General features: G+C 31.4%; 1 protein-coding gene across 11 annotated transcripts; it reads right to left on the minus strand.

Moving 5' to 3' along the window:
• Window positions 1-1932: 1932 nt before the first annotated feature.
• On the minus strand, window positions 1933-19324 carry LOC143231596 (protein AKTIP homolog). 11 transcript variants are annotated; one of them, XR_013017038.1, is made up of 6 exons: window positions 18353-18703; window positions 17751-17855; window positions 13651-13739; window positions 8263-8423; window positions 6449-6604; window positions 1933-2818 (listed from the first exon to the last, which is right to left on the minus strand). XR_013017038.1 is itself a non-coding variant. In XM_076466121.1 (5 exons), the coding sequence occupies exons 2-5, from the start codon at window positions 17785-17787 to the stop codon at window positions 2752-2754; spliced, it is 288 nt and encodes a 95-aa protein (XP_076322236.1). In that variant the 5' UTR covers window positions 17788-17855; window positions 19230-19324; the 3' UTR covers window positions 1933-2751. The 11 variants fall into 11 exon arrangements, 5 of the variants coding, with proteins under 5 accessions (XP_076322236.1, XP_076322233.1, XP_076322234.1 ...); XR_013017036.1 differs by lacking the exons at window positions 6449-6604; window positions 18353-18703 and adding exons at window positions 12803-12913; window positions 19230-19324 and having other exon boundaries at window positions 2769-2818; window positions 17755-17855; XR_013017035.1 differs by lacking the exons at window positions 1933-2818; window positions 18353-18703 and adding exons at window positions 12803-12913; window positions 19230-19324 and having other exon boundaries at window positions 17755-17855.
• Between the last annotated feature and the right edge of the window lie 216 nt (window positions 19325-19540).

A 19540-nucleotide genomic window follows, 5' to 3' on the forward strand; every position in this document is an offset into this window, starting at 1 on the left:
TAAAAAACCGCCATTGTTAATGTTCTCTCTAGAGTAAAGAGAAATAAAGATGGATTTTATCTCCACACTATACAGTTACACTAATGTGATTGATACTTACAAAATTGCACAAAATATTTAAATTCAGTATCATTGATATTATTGGGTTGTCAGAAACTTACACAGTAAATTAACTATTTACGTTTATGTACAAGCAAATTAAATATAAACTTTGAAAACTTAACGTTTTAACATATCGGAACATTCAAAACTATTATTTAAATTTAAGAGACTGTGGCTTTAGTTCAACAATTCACAAGCTTTTTTTCATGTTTTTTATGATTTCCTTTCATGCAGTATATATTTATTACGACATATAATGTATAAAATATTAAATCAAAAGAAATGAAATATTTATTTACATATTTTTCGCCCATTTAAATGTAACAGCGATTATACATTAAATGTTTATCTCAGTAATAATTGTTTATATTGTTTGTAATACAGCTCTAAGTATATTAACTGTCACAATATACATCCAACAATTCACAGTTGTTATACTAAGATTTACATGCGACATTTTTTACTGAAACTCAGGATCAACATGAACTTCTTCAATTTCTACGTTTAATGTGTTTCATATCATGCGTTACTAAGCTTAAGCCACGTATTGGTTCTTCAATTATTACATTGTTAACAGCTTGTGACATTTATAATTTCCTTGTGCTTTGTCTAGATGTTGAAGTACGATTAATTATACAACATTTTCAGCAGAATTGTTGTGATATGCCTACAGTTTATTTTTATTGTTTTCAAATGGTACTCAGCGATTAATGTGAAGCACTGTTGTGATATAATTGACATGCACCATTTTCGGTTATTAAAGTATTATTGTTTTGTTTGTTTATTTTTTAGAATTTCTCACAAAGCTACTCGAGGGCTATCTGTGCTAGCCGTCTCTAATTTAGCAGTGTAAGACTAGAGGGAAGGCAGCTAGTCATCACCACCCACCGCCAACTCTTGGGATACTCTTTTATCAACGAATAATGGGATTGACCGTCACATTATAACGCCCCACGGCTGGGAGGCGAGCATGTTTGGCGAACCAGCGACCCTCAGATTCTGGCGCGCATAACGCAGCTAGGCCATGCCAGGCCCCAAACAGGTCTGTTTCAGTAACATATATCTGAACATATTTATATTGCATATAACATCTGTTCGAATAGGAATATTAATTCACTTCTTATCCTTATGATTAGAAGACTTTATATGAAGACTAGATTATAAAACACGTGTGAACCAGAAAACATTTGTCAAACTTCTTTTAGGATTTTGTTGTCCTCCATTTCACTTCCATTTGCCAGCCAATAAAAACATAATATTAACTTTTTAGTAACCATTTTACTCTTTAAAACAAGAGAGCTTTTCAAAATATCACATAAACACAAGTTACACATCGGTGATTATACAAAGGTACAGAAAACATTAAACTAAAACAATAACTGCTTTAATTTAAATAAATACTTTTCACATTCAGACGAAAAATTTCCTTTCCATTTCTAGATAAGTTTATAACACGGAGTTTCATGGTCCCTTTGTAGTTTATCTTAATTTTATTTTTTAAATCAACACGGGTCTTGGTGAGTGTATCTTAAACTATATCTTATACAGTTTACATAGTCACTGACTAGTGTGAAGCTACCAGTAGTTACTCATGTATCCTTTTGAATCAATTATTCACGCTGAAACCAGTAGTATTTTGAGTACAGTTTTGTGTCTTTATTTCAATCTTATCTTGACTATAGTTGTAGTTGAGACTTGGTTTATATCTTTTGTTATATGAAGTTTTGTTGTTTTTTGTATGCGAGAACCTTGTAAGTAACATTAGGAAAACTAAGCACAAAAGCTCACAAAATTGTTACATTTCTTAAAATATTTTTTACAATAATTTCGTGGTGTAAACAAAAAATATTTATTATCTTACAAATATTTATATGCACTACAATTTCAGTATTACTGAGCGTTAAGTTTTGATTACATTGAAAAATCAGCATCTTAAAATTACACAGAATTTTATTTCACTGTTATAGAATATAAATCACAAAACTGTTAGCACAAATCAGTTACACAGCAAGTAAATGTTTGAGTACAGTAGACTATAATAAAATTTACTCAAATTTCACAAAATACACTACCAACACTGCAAATATGTCTCATGTATTTTTTTTCAAAATATAGGAATTATATTTTCTAGGCTAAAATAACTGATAATTTGCAACAGTACATAAGTTTAAGTTTGGTGATGTTGATCATAGACTTTAGATAACAAAAGTAATTAGTGTTCAGGCAATATACACAGGGGCTAACGTAACTGGCAGAAGGTTGACTTGCCCTATGCTTTATTTCATACACTGTTATTGACAACTGCATGAGAATGAAAAACAAACATGAAATTCAAGTTTATTTTTATAAATTAGAGGCTTTATTGTTTAAAAAAATCAATCTGAACAGTATAACCAATTTAATTTTTGTTATCCATTACAATGAAACACATATACATACATATATTTCAAACTGAACTTTATAATCACTACCTTCAGAATCTGAATGTGTTGTGAAGGGTAAACATAGCACTGGAAAAACAAACTATGTCTTAAAAATTAAATAAAATCATGTCAGTGTTTATGTGGTAAAGGAATATTTCAATCAAATATCATAAAATACTATTATTCAAAAGGAACGTTAATCACATTTGGGTATTTAAGAATATCTTCAAAGTTCCTTTTTGTATCCAGGATAAGCCAGAAGGTGTGGAGACTTTAGTATCGTTATCTTCTTTCTAAAACAGAAAAAGTCGCATCTTAATATTTCTGTATAAGTTTTAGATAAGACAGGTAACTTGTGTATAGATATACGTGCCAAAGTATGCATGTCACAACAATTTATACAGGTTGTGTTCAAAATTGTTAATTAAACTACTTTAATATCAATGCATGTTACCACACAATAAGTGCTTGGTTACTTTGACTGACCTTGTAACCAATGAAGTATAGAAAACTTTTAATTTAGTAATTGTATCTTCATGATATGTTGTAAGCTTTTATATATAAAGTACTTTGAACAGAAAAGAAATCAGATTTTAATGAGGTGTTTTTCCAACACACACACACTAAATATATCATAGGTGAACAAGGCTAAATTACAAAACATATTATAGATACTGACAAGTCAGAATGTAAACCTCCAGTCTTCTTGCTTTTCTTACATAGAAAATGTCCAACCTACATGACACATCCCCTCTTACATAATTATTTTAAAAAAAGTCAATAATTCTTTTTTGAAATTGTTGTTGGATTATTTCTAACCAACAGAAAAGAAGAATTCCTTTACAAGGAACTTTATGTTGGTTATTTCACAATTAGATAATTCAGATAAATGTCTAACTAATTTACAGTTTCATTAGAAAGATAAAATTACAGTAATTATAAGACCTCCTACTACAGTGAATGATAACTATTTGTATTGTAAAAAAACATGTATATTTGAAATAAGTACTAATTTTTGAAGATAAACATTGTCTCACTCAAAACAAAAATGGTTTAGAGTGCTTCACCTGTTGGCAGCCCAACTAAAGATACAAGTACTAAGTTTATTGTTTTCATATATATAATTTTGTCTTATTCTTTAAGGCTGGTTGGAGTGTTGCATTCAGATTGACCCAGAAATATTTGGAAATTCATAAATAACTCTTCAGTGAAAATATCTCATAATAAAATCAGATTTTTGGTGTGCAAAATACTTGTAACGTTTAATTAATGCTTTCAAAATTGTGAAGGTATACCGAGTTTATTCAGAGTTATATATTTTGATGGTTACATGGTGACCACAATGTGTCAAAATGACCAAAACTGAATTTAGATCCAGCCCAAATCTTTTAGTCCATTTATTTTGCAAACCAGACTTGTAAAATTTGATAATTTATTCATTTAGAAACATAACTTATTGTACTTCCTAAGATGTAGAGTACAAATTAGTGTTTATAAACTGTGATAAAACATGAGTTATTTGTAAAGTAATTAAGCTAGTAAACACCACTCAAACTACATTTCAAAACTCTTTCTAAACTATTTTCTAACTTTTTCTATTTTCACATAATAATGCACTTATGGCTGAAAAGGCAAGAATGTTTGGTGGGACAGGAGTCAAACCTGTGACCCTCAGATTTTAAGTCACATGCCCCAATCACCTGGCCATACTGGGCCTCATTTGTAGGAGAATATTAGAAGAAAAATAATTATTTACTTGATTTATACATTTTAAAATTTATAAATGTATAAATATGAACTTTGAGGTACATAAGAATTGTTTGTTGTTGTTGTTGTTTTCCACATATTTTTGCATTTGCATTTATAGCAACAATAATTAAATCATGCATTAAAACTCTTATCCTGGTACGAGCAAGTTGAGCAATAACTGGGAGGAATAAGTTCAGTAAAATACAAAAAGTAACACACATTTCCAGATAATAATTTCTTCCTAACATTCTCATGTATAGTCGGTTCTTATAGACTGAAGTGGAGAGCATGTGGATCTTGAGTTGAGGTATCATACAGCTTTTCATTACAAAAGTTAATACTCTCAGCCACTTTGACCTTGAACAATTCTAGGTCTCTCTCATATCTACAGTTAAAATATTTTCTTATGATTATTGATAAGTCTTAAACTAATTTTGTTACATAAAATTCAAAGAAGTATCCAACAGTACTGCAAAATAACAAGTTCAAAAATAATGGAAACATCAATACTACTTACAAAGGGTATTAAAATAATTACTATTTGTATTAATCAAAATCTGGAAGCTTACAATTTGAGGAATGCATAACCCATCTTCCATTTAGCAACCATTAGTTGCTGCTTATCTTCAACTCCAGTTATCACAAAGTTATTAAAATATTACATTTTGTCAAACTAGTTTTATTTTATATGAATAGACAACTACCTAGTAGTGAAATTCACATATTCTTAACTATTAATTTATAAATTAAATACACATTTAACTTACACCTGTGTAAGATCATTACTATTAAGATAAAAGCTAACTTTAAACTTAAAACTTCAGAAATTCATAGAAGTAATTATTCATAAAAAACAATTAAATTCATTTGATTTCAAATAGTTTTTTATAAAAATTACATTTTCTTTGTAAAAAGAAGTAATAATAAACAAACTGTACTATTATGCTTATTCAATTTTGAAACCTATTCATTAATAAACTTTCCTTTACTTATAGGTTAATTCTAATTAATGCAAAGATTTCAATGCTGAAAAATGAAACTGATTAAAACATGTTTGAAGGCATATCATAGTAAATAAATATAACCTATAGAAAATGTATATTCATTAATAAACAACAATTGTGGTGTGGAATATAGATATCAGATCTTTAAAATGTAAAGAAACTGTGGCAATCTACATTCAAGTTCCAAAACACCTCAAGTAAAAATAAGCTGCAGGAGCAGCACATTGACAGGTGTACAGTTTGAATGTATGCTTTAACTTTCCTTACTATAAATGATTGTTTAATATGAGAAAATGTGATTAAGGCTGTTAGAACATATCTGTTATACAGAAAGTAAATGTTTGAGTACAGTAGACCGTAACAAGTGTAACTCACAAAATTTGTGAAATACACTACCAACACTGTAAATATGTCTCAAATATTTTTTTTCGAGACATAGAAATTATATTTTCTAGGCTAAAATAACCAATAATTTGCAACAGTATACAAGTTTAAGTTTCCTGATGTTGACCATAGATCTTAGACAACCAAAACAATTAATGTCCAGATGATAAACACAACTGACAAAAGCTGACTTATCCCAATGCTTCATTTCATGTTGTTTATCCTTAGCAAGTATAAAGTTGGACAGTATACAAGAGGGTAAAGATGAAAGGCTTTTCTAATGAACAAAATATCTTCTTTTTTTAAGGTATCATTAGATAAAAGTGACAACATGATTTCCTTTATTATTTGTTTTGGTCCAACTGTTGTTATAATGGACAAATTATAGCAACAACTCGCTTGTTTGTCTCAAAATATGTGCATCACTCAAGGAGTATGAAAACACTTTTACATAAAAGACAATTTTATATTACTTTTGAGGGATGATATTTAACTCTGTGAGACATTATGAGGTCAGTTTATTTGACCAACCTTGTAACCATTATAAAATTAGAAAATAATTATAAATTTCTCCAATTTTCTCTCTGAAATGACTGCAAATTAGAACACAAAATTAGAAATGTTTATCCCAACTAAGCAGCTTAAATATATAGATATATATACATACACATACACATGCTGGTATAGTTTGTTTACTGTGTTGTCAATTAGTGCCTTTCTATCATACTGGGAGCTGGAATGCTAACTTCAAGAGGAAAGTTTTCAACTTATCCCAAATGGTCGTACCTTATTTTCCTTTTCTTGCATTACTTCAATTCATTTTCTTCTTTACTTGGGAGAGCAGTCACCTTTCCACATTTTGTCTGCAGGTAGTGAATGGTGATAAAGATGAGGGGCATTGTGGGCTTGAGCACCCACATCTCGTTCTCATAATTTCTATATCTATTGCGAGACTGGAGGTTAAGACTAATATACAGTGTATCCCCACCACATTGTGGGTCCTACTTCTACAGTCATCTCTTAAACCTAGGGCACATCTTATAATCCCACATTATAGCTTGTTCTCTGGGATCTTTTCAATTAGTGCAGCATTTTTGTTTCAGCTTGTTTTCTAAGTTATAACAAACTAATATACACACAAAATTAAATTATTCTATTGCCCTTCAAACCTGTCTGACTAATACTTGTGGCATATAAATTGCAACTCACATGGGGAATGTGTATCCCACTTCACAGTACTGAATCTAATAACACAGAACTATTCAAGAGCATACCTCATAAACAATTATTATTATTATTACTATTTATTTTAATTTGTCAATACTTACATTTTAGTTACTTTTATAATAATAAATAAAAAATATACAGGAAAAAAACAAAAACAAGATCTGATGGAGGAAAAGCTAGAACAAAGTAGAATGCCAGTCTTAGAACAAAGCTTACTAGAAGTATTAGAAATGTTGTTGTTGAAATAGAGAATGTTCATGCCATAGAAACAATTGTGATGTAGCTAGATTTAAGTGGTTTTAATCACATAACATTATTCAAAATACGTGGCTCAAGGTTTAACTCTCTGTATACAGACTGTTCCTTTTGATTGATCTCAAACACCATGTAACTATGAAACTGTAAGTATTATAAGTGAATGTGCCAGGTTACCTTCATGAAATTTGATAAATTTCTTAGTGAGCATTACCAGTCTTTTATATACACAAAGAGTCAAAATTTACAAAACTTTTACTGAGATATTCTATGTAATAGGTGATTTTCATGGTAAAAATAAAATTACTATTAATATTAATAATATTTCTTTCACATAATATCTAGAACTTCCCAAACAAACAAACGGGTTTCATTCAAACTCTCTCTCTCTCTTATTTTCTTTATTTTTGAATTAACTGTATCATAATAAACCATATTAAAAATTAAAATTTAAGTAATATAATAAAAAAAATTATATTTATTTTAAAAGAGAATTACTTAGTTGATTCTGGTCCACAACAATTATTAATCTTAAGAACTGTAGGCTTCTTAACTTTTTAAAACTTCTCTCATTTTATTTTATAGTGTTATTTATCTTTAAACCATGAAACTTTCAAAGTTTTACATTCAGAAATTAATACAATGCAAACCAGTAAGGATAAACATACAATTGGTAAACAAAAAGCAACTGTATGTTACAATAAATTTATCAGTTTATAATTAAACATGTCATAAAACATTAGAGTTTGGTCTATTACATTTTTAAACACTGCATTCATTACCTAGTCCCTCAGGAATTTAAGAAGTAAGACTAAATAACTAATCATTTGCATTTTATATTAGATTAAGTTCTCTAGAATTTTTTTATAACAGGAATTTTACCTTATAATAACTAAACTACTACAAATTTCAGTCCTTTTTCAGATATTTATTGAGGTACATATGAAAAGTTCACACACTTATCAAAAGTTATGGCATAAGTTAGAAAAGGTCACTTGGGTATTGTATTCCAAAGTTGAATTTGTCATAATGACTAATATCCACTTGAAGTCAAAATAAGCACAAATTAACTGATAAATGTTTATTACTATCTGTACGATACAGTTATTAGCTTGTACCTTTTTGGTGAAAGTGCAGAATTCTTTGAACAAGATTTTCTGTTAAAAGGACATTTACTTGCAAAACTGATGCTTCTGGATTCAGTGGATTTTGATTTTCTATTTCATAGAAAATTCAACAAGCGTACAAAATTACTTGCCAAATATGATTGACATTTCTTCTATAAAATAGAAAGATTAAAGTATTAGTTGTTTTTTTTTAACAATTACGTTTATAAATTCACCAGTAATATGTATCAGTTTTCAATAAATATGTTCCACAAATCTATCTACCTTTAACAGTTAAAAAATTACACTTTTACTCAAAACAGTATCAATTAATACGCTTAATATACCAAATCTTAATTTCTTGTTTTGAAATTAGAGGAGCCTGTGAAAAATAAAATTCCTTACATGGAATAATATCTATAAAATATATGATAAAAAACCTATAATGTTTTAATTATTTCATAAATTCTTCATGAAAACTCTAAACTCAGAATTCAGTAATTTTGTTTTCAACAGTTCAACAAAAAATGTCATCTTTTAGAAAACTTCATTATTCGAACGTTTTCTTTCTTGATATATGTGTGAAATTCACACACACACACATTAAATATATACACAAACATACATACAAATATAAATTTAACTGAGCTACAGAATCTTTGAAAAATATTACATCAAAAGGGAAGAAAACATGATTTTTAAAAAATCATATGTCCATATGTACCATATGGATACTCTTTTACTAACAAATAGTGGGATTGACTGTTGAATTATAATGCCACAATGGCTGAAAGAGCAAGCATGTTTGGTGTGACTGGGCTTCAAACTCAGAACCTTGGGTGAAATACACTTTTATTTTAATGTGGACACTGGTGGTATGAGGTTGCCTGGGCAGAAAAGAAAGACTTCTGCAATTGTGGATTGTTCTACAATTTGGAAAATAAATGTATCCTTTGAGGGAACACCAGCCACCTGAAGTAAGGAGAAACAAATTTACACATTTCTACTGGTGGATTGACTGAAGTACAGCAACTAGTAGAAGTCTATTTCTCATGGAAAACAAAATAACCAGATAGTCAGGAGAAGAAGAAATGTCTGTATAGAAAGTCATCTACGTGTCCATCTGAAGAATCTATGCTATGGCCAACAACACTGTGAAAGAAAATGAGAAAAATGATGTATAAAAAAAGAAATAACCTGTGAGCACTCTCCATCAAGAGGAGAATATACTAGCCAGAACAGTTGAATGACTCATCCATTAAGAGTAGGAGAGAGGTCCCTGGAAAATGAGAGGTATCAAGATAGGAACAGAAGATGACAAGGACCCAAAAGGCAGAAGTGACACCTCACATCCTGAACAGGCCAAAGGAGGTGACTTGGGTCTGAATTATCACATGGGTAAGAAAAAAAAGCAATAGAAATAGGAGAGAAGGAAAGGTTATTATTTATTACAAGTGACAGAAGATTGAAGAAGGAAATACAAGTCCAAGTACAGGAGTGAATAAATATCTTGAAAAGGATGCGAGAACCATCAATAGCACAAATATCTAAACAATGGTGACCACAAATAAGGACAAACTAAGATACAAAAGTGATACAGAAAGTAAAATCAATGGCATGAATGGGGCATGCAAAACCACATTATGGATACAGTCCAGTATAGAAGTTTGTTTGTTCATTTTCTAAATTTTGCACAAAACTACACTAGGGCTATCTACACTAACTGTCCCTTACTAACAAATAGTGGGATTGACTGTTGCATTATAATGCCACAATGGCTGAAAGGGCAAGCATGTTTGGTGTGACTGGGATTTGAACTCAGGACCCTCAGATTATGAGTTGAACACCTTAATCCATCTGACCTTGCCAGGCCCATATGGAAGTTAAGTAAGGAGGATAGTGAAGAGGGAAAGAGCAGAACCAAGTGAAGAGGAGAAGGAAAGGTAAAATGCACCAGAAAGTGCTGCCCAATAATCAGCAATGGTGCGGACTGACAAACCATGGTTGAACATCCAATTAATAAAAGGCAGAAAGATGGGGCATAATAAAACAGTCAGGAGGAGAGGAATGGTAGATGGATCAATAATAAAATATCACCACAGTCATACTGAGATGGACAAAATTGGAAGGAAATAGGAATTTGACAAGAAAAGGTTACATGATAGGAAAATCTGTCACTATGAAAAATACAAATTTCCTACATGATAGAGAAATACTCTTTCATGAAAAAGGGATGCATGATACTGAAGCAAAAGTGAATGGATATTTGGTATACGAAGGAGGTGTTGATACCAAGTGATGAAGCAGAGAAAACCAAGATTAATTTGGTCACAGTAGGATTTTAGAAGAACTTTCATGTATCAAGTTAAAGACCCAAGGGTTTAGTGGAAGAGAATTATAGGCAAAAGGTATATTTTCCAACAGAAGACACTAATCCTAGCTAAAAACTTTAACAGCCAGAGCCACAGGATGGGGAACAGAAGAATAAAACAAATGAAGACTGGAGGAGAGAGGACTGGCAAAGGTGTCATGAGGGGCATACCCAAGCAAGGACAAACTCAAAAAGACCATGGGAGAGAAGAGATCACACCATGGGTAGAAACATAACCTGGCTGAGACAGGCTGTCTCTCACAAGATATACAGCTCCAGGCACATAATAAGGAACAAAAGTTAACCCTACAGGAATAAGCCCAGAAGGATACAGTCCAATGCCCAAAAACAAAGGGACTGGGATATATATTCCCTTAATAGTAGGTGTAAAGATAACTGTTGATGCATCAGAGTGGACTGTTGACTGTATGATCAGACAGAAAAGGAAAGTTATGGAAATGTTCTAAAGAACAGTGAGTTTAGGTGATCAGTCATGTTGCATCCAAATGCCAGAGATCATGTCATACAGAAATGCACCTCAATCCAAGAAGAAAGCATTGGTGAAGAGATAGATGTGGTTTAGAAGTTGGTAAGAAAGGGCCATAAGTATGGAAATGGTCCAGTCAAAATGACAATTCCTTGTGAATGTGAGAGGGGAAGTTCACAAAAAAGAACAATGGAACCTGAGAAAAAAAAATCCTCAGATATGTACAATCCATTGAAGGAGATTATCATGTGCAAATCTCTATGAAATTAGGGGTTTCAAGGAAGTTAAAATCCCAAAAAGCAAAAGAACCCCTCATGCAAAATGACAATGAGAAGTGCAAGTCCTAGTGTCCAGATACCCCAAAACCCACAAGCAAAAAGAATGAAATGGAAAAAATACCAACAATACCAAATATTGAGTGGGCATGAAAAAGGACTTGGATATTCTGACAAGTCACCCAAACTAAGTGGTTTCCTGGAAAGAAACTGAAGTGTGAGAAGAGGATATTACCCAAAAGTGGGCCAACAGAGAGTCAATCATCTAGAAAAAAATGACAGTCCTAGGCCAAATGAATACAAAATAGTTAATGCTGTGCCATGGAGAACAGCAAGGAATTGAAAGATGCAAATCTGATAGACAAAAATAGAAAACACAGGGAGGATGGATTAACAGCAATGTGTGAAATGGTATCTGATATGATAACCAAAGAAACAACACACCAGGTAAAAGAACATACAGAGTCATAGAAAAAAAAAGTGGGAAAAGGAGCAAAGAAAGATAGGGAAAGAGAGGCTATTGAAAATGAGTTCAGCTAGAGGTAAGATAAAACAATTGGGTGTCTAGAGTGTCATACATGACAATAAAATCACACTGTCAAGACAAGCAATGCACCAGTTGTTAGGTAATGGAAGGAGAAAAAAAAAGCTCTACAACCTGGAATGAGAAGGTTTTGATAAATTGATTAAACATGGAATAGGAATCAAAGAATAAAATTAAGAAAAAAACATGAGAAAGTAATAAGGATATAAATATAACTTCAAACCAGGTCTCCAGTGAGAAATGAACACCATCAACAATGGCTACCTAAAGAAAGGAATCCAGAAAAGAGAAAGGTACTGTAAAATGGAATGCAACTTAACTCAACAAGTCTAACAAAGGAAACAAACTAAGGAGGGATAGAACAGAAGTGGAATAGGTTAAAAGGCAAAGAGAAAAAAATAAATAAATTTCTGCACAAAACTTCTCTAAAGCATGGTGAAATGCCTCAGACAATATATGGAGGAAAGACAGGGGTGGTGAGAAAAAGATGAAAATGCAAAAATGGGGAACCACAGAATCAAATATAAAGCAAGTGGCCTGATCACAAAGCAGACCAAATAGATAAAAGGCAAAGAATCTAGAAAGGATAAACATCTGCAAGTCAAGACATAAAAAAGTGTCACAAATATAAGCAGGATGAAACATCTAGGTGTGATAGGAAAAAAAAAAAACATTTAATAAAAAGGTAGGAGGAAAAACAAAATAAACTTCAGAAACTGGGTTCACAAAGTGAAAAAGAATATTACAGGATACAGTTAAAAAATTAGGAAATGAACACACATGAGAATGAAAATCAGAAAAGACTGGACATTCTCCAAATGGTAAGACACTACTTAAAGCAAATCAGGTTGCATTTGAAGTACAATAAGCCATACCTGACTGGGAGAAAGAACATCAGGTGAAGGGACTGGGGTAAATGAATCAGTAAACCTGTGGTAATCCAAAGCATGTTGAACATTCTCAAAAATAAACAAGCCTCCAGAAGCCTGAGTATAAAACAAGTAATTAAGTATCAGTTACATTCAGTTGAGAATTCAAGACAATAATCAACATTTTTGTTACAAAACTATAGAAAACAAAAAACCAGTTTCATTAACCAATGTAAATCTCATCAAATTAAACACAAATTTGAAACTTCAATGCCAAGGAAAAGAATGAAGTTATCACAAATGCAAGTGCATAGAGAAAGTTAGTACAAATGGAGATCACACTACCCTGCTACTGGTAGAGAGCTACCATTGCATGATTATGTCATCATGCACCAGCACAGTTCATGTTAAATATGAGAATTTAAGTATAAATTAGCACAAGGCTAGTAGCATGCAAATCTCACAAGCAAACATGCAAAGGAAATGGCATTCTTGTGCAAGTAGATGAATTATTATTTTGGAATTATATAAATATGTTCTATACTTATTATACAACAATTTAAACTATTCAATTACTGTTTTATTATTAAAAACCACTGAATATCAATTTTATTACAAATGTGTTCATACTAAATGTTAAGGATGGTATATTACTGATATTAAAATATCAAAAACGTTACAAATGTATAGCATTATGTGGTGAAGGAAGCTCATATATTTGAAATGTGAAATTATTCCTTTTATCAAATATATTAATTCCCTTAACAACTGAATCTAAATAATGCAGTTCAGTGTCTGATATGGAAATACTTTCAATTTGTAAAACAATAATAATGGCTGTATCTTAAACTGACCTCCATTTCTGGAATCCTCTCTTTACATCTAATTCTCCAGTTTCAATATTTATTAAAGGATGAAAAATTGATGGTTCAAAAACTACTAGCTGTAAGAAAATAAGATGAAATTTTAATACAAAATATATTTAAATTTCAATTTATAAGTACATATTAAGTTGGAAAGCAAATAACGTTTTTTTAGATTTTTTTCCAAAAGTTGTGATTGAGTTTTGAGGAAAACAACTTCGAAATGTTTGCCTTTTTCTCAATGACAATGTATTAATAAGCCTTACTTCTTACTTTAAGTTAATTGATAAACATTTAGAAAAAAAATTTTAACCTATAAAAAACCTAAGGAATAGTTTCAAAAGAGGTGCATGTATGCTACATGAACTAAAAAAGGTTTGAAAGCTTCAGAGACTACAAGAAACACATGTACAGTTTATAGACTGTTCAGGTAGAATATTCATGATGAAACTTTGTAGAATGGATGACAACTGCCTGTTGTGAAGACAAGTGTAAAGGATGATGTTTTGAAAGTTATCTTCCTGTTTTTCTTCAGGTCAGTGTGTATGTAGGTGTTGTTGGTCTTTTATAGTGCCCTGGTGGATTGTGAAGAGTGTGTTATGATTGGTTGCATTATCAATGTTTCTGATTGGAGGAGAGACTTCCTGTAGACTCAACCAATGGCAGCCACAGGTTACTCACCTCTAATCTGGAATCTTTGTTCAGTGAAGGTTTAATGGTGTTAAAATAAAATGATTCTTTGATTTTTCTTGTCTTACAGAATTTGTCTGTGTTGATGATTCTTGTTTTCTCCCAGTCTATTCTGTGTCCAGTTGATGTAGTGTGCTCTGCAATGGCTGAAATGTGCATTTTCGTGAGTGTTGTACTATCTTTAGGTTCTTTTATACTTCTCACGAGTTTCTCCAATTTATGTATCATTGCAGGAACACAAAATTTCACAGATGACATTTTTGAGATTCTCTTTGGTAGGTTGCTGTTTTTTTGTTGTTGTTTTTTTTATCAGAATGGACCTAAAGGTACTGTAGGATTTCCACTGGACTTCTATATTGAATATCTTGAATGTGCATTTAAGTTTTTCACTAAAATGTTGCTGGTATGGTAGGTAAATGGTGGTAGTGGTTCTGACTTTCTGATCTTTTCTATCTGTCATGGTCTTCTTCAAAGAGTTTTTGATGGAGGAGGAAGTTTAACCATTCTGTTTAGAACTCTCTATGATCTTCTGGCATTCTACTCTCTTATTTAGGCATTGAATCATACCAGGTTTTATCGAGGTTGGATGATAGGACTGGAAGTGTAAGTATCTGTCTGTGTGGATGGGTTTTTTACACAGTTGTGGTTACTTGTCTTGTTTGTTTGTTGATGAGTATGTCAAGAAATGATAAACTGTTTTATATTAATATTATTAAACCTTCACTTAACAGAGATTCTGGATTAGAGGTGAGTAACCTGTGGCTGTCATTGGTTGAATCTACAGGAAATCTCTCATCCAGTCAGAAACAGTTATAATCCAACAAATCATAACACACTCTCCACAAAACTTTATAAAAACCAACAACACCTACAAACACACACACACTGACCTGAAGACGAAAGGCCAAAGACTCTCAAAGCGTAGTCCTCTACACTTGTCTCCACAACAGGCAGTTATTGTCCATTCTACAAAGTTTCATCACTTCTTCTTTGAAGAAGTTTCTCACATCACTGAAAGTTTCATCAAGAAACAGATGTACAATTTATGAAGAAAATATGTTGAATATCAGGAATCGTCAAACAATGGTTCACAAAGCTTCAATCAAGAGAATTTGATCTCACCAATTCCATACATTCTAAACAGCCAAGATCAATCAATAAAGATACCCTGTAAGTCATAGTTGAAGCAAATTCAAAACTGACCATGCAAGAAATGGCTCAACAGATCCATTCAACAATCATTACTCACCTACAAAAGCTTGGAAAAGTTTTTAAACTTGGATAATGGGTTCCATATTATTTGATGAATAATCAAAATGCTCAGAGGGTCACCATTTGTTCATCTTTGAGAACAAGAGATGATAGTGAACCATTTATAGAGAGAATTATTAGTGGTAAGGAAAGCAGATTTTTATGAGCACAATCAACATTAGAGACAATGGTTGAACTTCTGTCAGACACCTATTCTAACACTGAAAAGTGGTTTACACCCAAAAAAGGTTTTGCTTTGTATTTGGTGGAATCTGGGAGGTGTAATCTATCATGAAGTTTTGGATCCAAATGAAACAATCATGGCTGAAAAATAGTGTCATCAGTCGGAGAGCTTACACCAAGTACCGATAAGAAAAGAGCTGCATTATTCAATCAAAAAATGTGTAATAATTTTCCATGAAAATGCAACATCATACACTGAAAAAATTATGAAAAAAAACTTCAGGCCTTGAAATGAGAAGTTGTGCCTCATCCATCCTATTTGCAAAATCTTACTCCATCTGATTACCATCTTTTCAGATCCTTGCAATATTACCTAGGTGGAAAAAAGTATGCAAATAAGGAGGAACTCAAATCTGACATAAGACTGTGTTTTTGAATCCAAACCAAAATAATTTTATTCACAAGGAATCCATAACTTACTCAAAAGATGGAGTTATGTCATAGAAAGTGAGGGCAAACATTATCGTGATTAAATTTGTAATTGAAGACTAATTTGTGTTCAGTTTATTAAAGTATTAAAAAAAATACGATATTTCCTTTCCAGTCTGATATTTACAGGATAACTAATGTTCATTATTTATGTTTTTCTCTAAAATCACAAAGAAAACATAATTTTAAAGCTGTGAAGTTATGCCTAACACACAACCTTTTGTTACAAATGTTCAGTGATTTCAAATTAGGCTTAACAGTTAAACTTTTTCTATGCTTACTTATGCAGTGTTGTAATTTTGTAGCTAATGCCTTACAGAAGTCTTTAACTAACTTGTAAGAGGTTTTAAAGAAAATACTGTAGCTCAAAATGTAAAGTTAAAATTGAAGTATTAGCGAGATGAAGCTACAGACTTTGATAACACTGAGATCAAAAGATTTAATAATATATGTATTTCTAAAGATGTGATGTAACAGTTTGCATAATATTCAAAAATATATCATATATAGAAGGCGGTTAACAGAGTAGATAGTTTCTCAAGAAAAAATGTGAACCGGCCAGTGTTTTAGCTTTATCAGTAATTTTTTACAAGTTGATTAATGTTAATTAACATCACTTGCAACATTAGCTTATACAAAACTTTTGGCAACACAAGTGCTTAAGTTTGTTGTAGTTTTAAACGAGGAAATAATGTAAGGAAGGTATAAAAGAATTATGTTACAACAAGATATTTTCATTGAAACCAAAGATGTTAACCTCTAAATACATTCTAATTTATTTATCATTCATCATTCTCATAATTACACTTCAACTCTCTTCTTTGCAAGTTATGAAAATGCTCCTTTTAGAGAATAAATTATGCAATTAATATAAAATGAAACAATGCTAATAGGTAAAATAATATAAGAATTAAATGCAGTAGAAAAAGCTAGAATAAGCCATTTTTCTTAGAATTTTTTAAAATTCATAAAAGCATAAATTTTGTGCTAATTTTAATGATTAAAGTTGATGCTAAAATTCAATTAAGTTGCATAAGCTGTATAAATACTTTACATATTAAGACCAGGTATTTAAAAACATTATCTTTTAATAATTAATAAATTTATACTTTAAAAAAGTACCTTTTGGTAGGGATCTAAAACCTAATGCAATTATCAAAGTTCTCATATGTAGGGTATTGAGCATTTTTATTTTTTAAATGTACTTAGTTCATTTTTCTTAATAATGTCAAATCATGTACAATACCTTTGAGAACTTATTAAGGATATATCAGCCTTGGAATGAATGTACAAACTATCACTCTAACTTCTGATTGATAAGGTTCTAGTATACAATGACCAATAACAAAAAAAATGATGCACAACATTATGATATTTCTGAAATCATTGTAATAAATTTCACAAGAACTTCTTAAAAACATTTTTGTATATCTTTATAATGCTAATAATTTCAAAAATAAACAATTAAGGTTGATCACCTACTGGGCAATCCTCATCAGGATAATTGTCTGGCATGTACAAAGTGAAACGAAATACTCCTCCTTGGTAATGCCCTTGCCAGATGAACAGCACTCCAAACCATTCTATTAACACGTTTAAGTAAATAAGGCTTAAAATATATACACATACAATGAAAATAAACTGAGAACAAAACAATCTGGAAAATACATTTTCATTTAACAAAAGAGAGTATCAATCTAATACATAACTCACTATATACATTTAGAAGTTTTGAGGTCAAATTTTTTACAGCGCCTCAATTTTGCTTCATAAATCTGTTATCTTTATCTTTCTGTAAACATTACTTGTTATTTGGACTTGTTTACTATAGTTTTGGAAAAACCTTTTAATAATGTGCTATGAAATAAGATTAACTTAGAAAATCTCATCAGTATGGATTGGGAAAAATAATTAATTAAATGGAAGAAAGCATATGGTTAGTACTAAAGTTCCATCAAACTGGATCCTTGTTACTAGTGGAAAGCCTCAATCCCCAGCATTTGGGCCTCTGTTTTTAACTATTTGTATTAATGGTATTAATAGAATTACTATTGGTACATTAATAAAGTTTGCTACTTACATTAAATTCTTTGGTATTTCTAGCCATATTAAGAATGTTGAGGTAAGTACAGTACCACAGAATGACAAAGTTCTGTACTTGCTTTCTCTTGGAGAATAAAAGATTTCCATATTTCCTCTGTTCATGAAGTTTCAAACTGTGTTTATATTCTCACTCAGAAGCTATTGAAACTAAACATACCTTACGCGCACAGATACCAATGCCACGGTTTGATACCGAAAGGGTTTAGTTTTTTTGTATACAAATCCTACTTATGGTTAAATATAAAATAATTAGATGTCATAAGGAAGCTTAATTGACGTATTGGGGTATCTGTGAATCATGGAGGGTCCTAAACTCCACAGATATTTTGTGCTAGTTATATCTAACATAGGTATGAGTTTACCTTAAAATTAAGAATAAATCTCTTATGTTTTGAAGAAGGTTTTTAATTATCGTACAACTATATGGAAATTCAAAGTATTTAAAACAAGTTGTGACTGTATTATTCAGTCGCAGAAAGATGCTAGTTCTTTCAAAGAAGTCTTGGCTTATTATTATTCAAGTAAATTCAAATTCAAACTGTTTTAAAAATATGTGACTTTTTACTTATAGAAACGGGCCTGACATGAACTAGCGCGTTAAGGCGTGCGCTTCGTAATCTGAGGGTCGCGGGTTCGCGCCTGAGTTGCGCCAAACATGCTCGCCCTCCCAGCCGTGGGGGCGTTAAAATGTGACGGTCAATCCCACTATTCGTTGATAAAAGAGTAACCCAAGAGTTGGCGGTGAGTGGTGATGACTAGCTGCCTTCCCTCTAGTCTTACACTACTAAATTAGGGACGGCTAGCACAAATAGCCCTCGAGTTGCTTTGTGCGAAATTCCAAAAAACAAACTTACAGAAATATTCAGAATGCTGTCGGGTATTTAAGAGCAAATCTAACACGCACGTGAACTTTCGAACCTTCCATTTAAGTGTTAAAGCGCCATCTATCCTGTGTTTGAGTTATAACCAGGGAATATGCTTGAAAATGTGTTAAAATGCTATTATCGAATCTTGCCATTTCTTTTTAATAAATGTCAATTTTGTATTCAGATCTTTTCTTACAGATTGGTCAAATATCAGACAGAAGGTCCAGTTGAAGAGACTGAGCTTCAACAAACAGTAGCAGCATGAAAATAGAGGAATAAAACCTAAATTAACTTGTGTT

Source organism: Tachypleus tridentatus, chromosome 11 (assembly GCF_004210375.1).
Source record: "Tachypleus tridentatus isolate NWPU-2018 chromosome 11, ASM421037v1, whole genome shotgun sequence".
In the NCBI taxonomy this organism is placed as follows: Eukaryota; Metazoa; Arthropoda; class Merostomata; order Xiphosura; family Limulidae; genus Tachypleus; species Tachypleus tridentatus.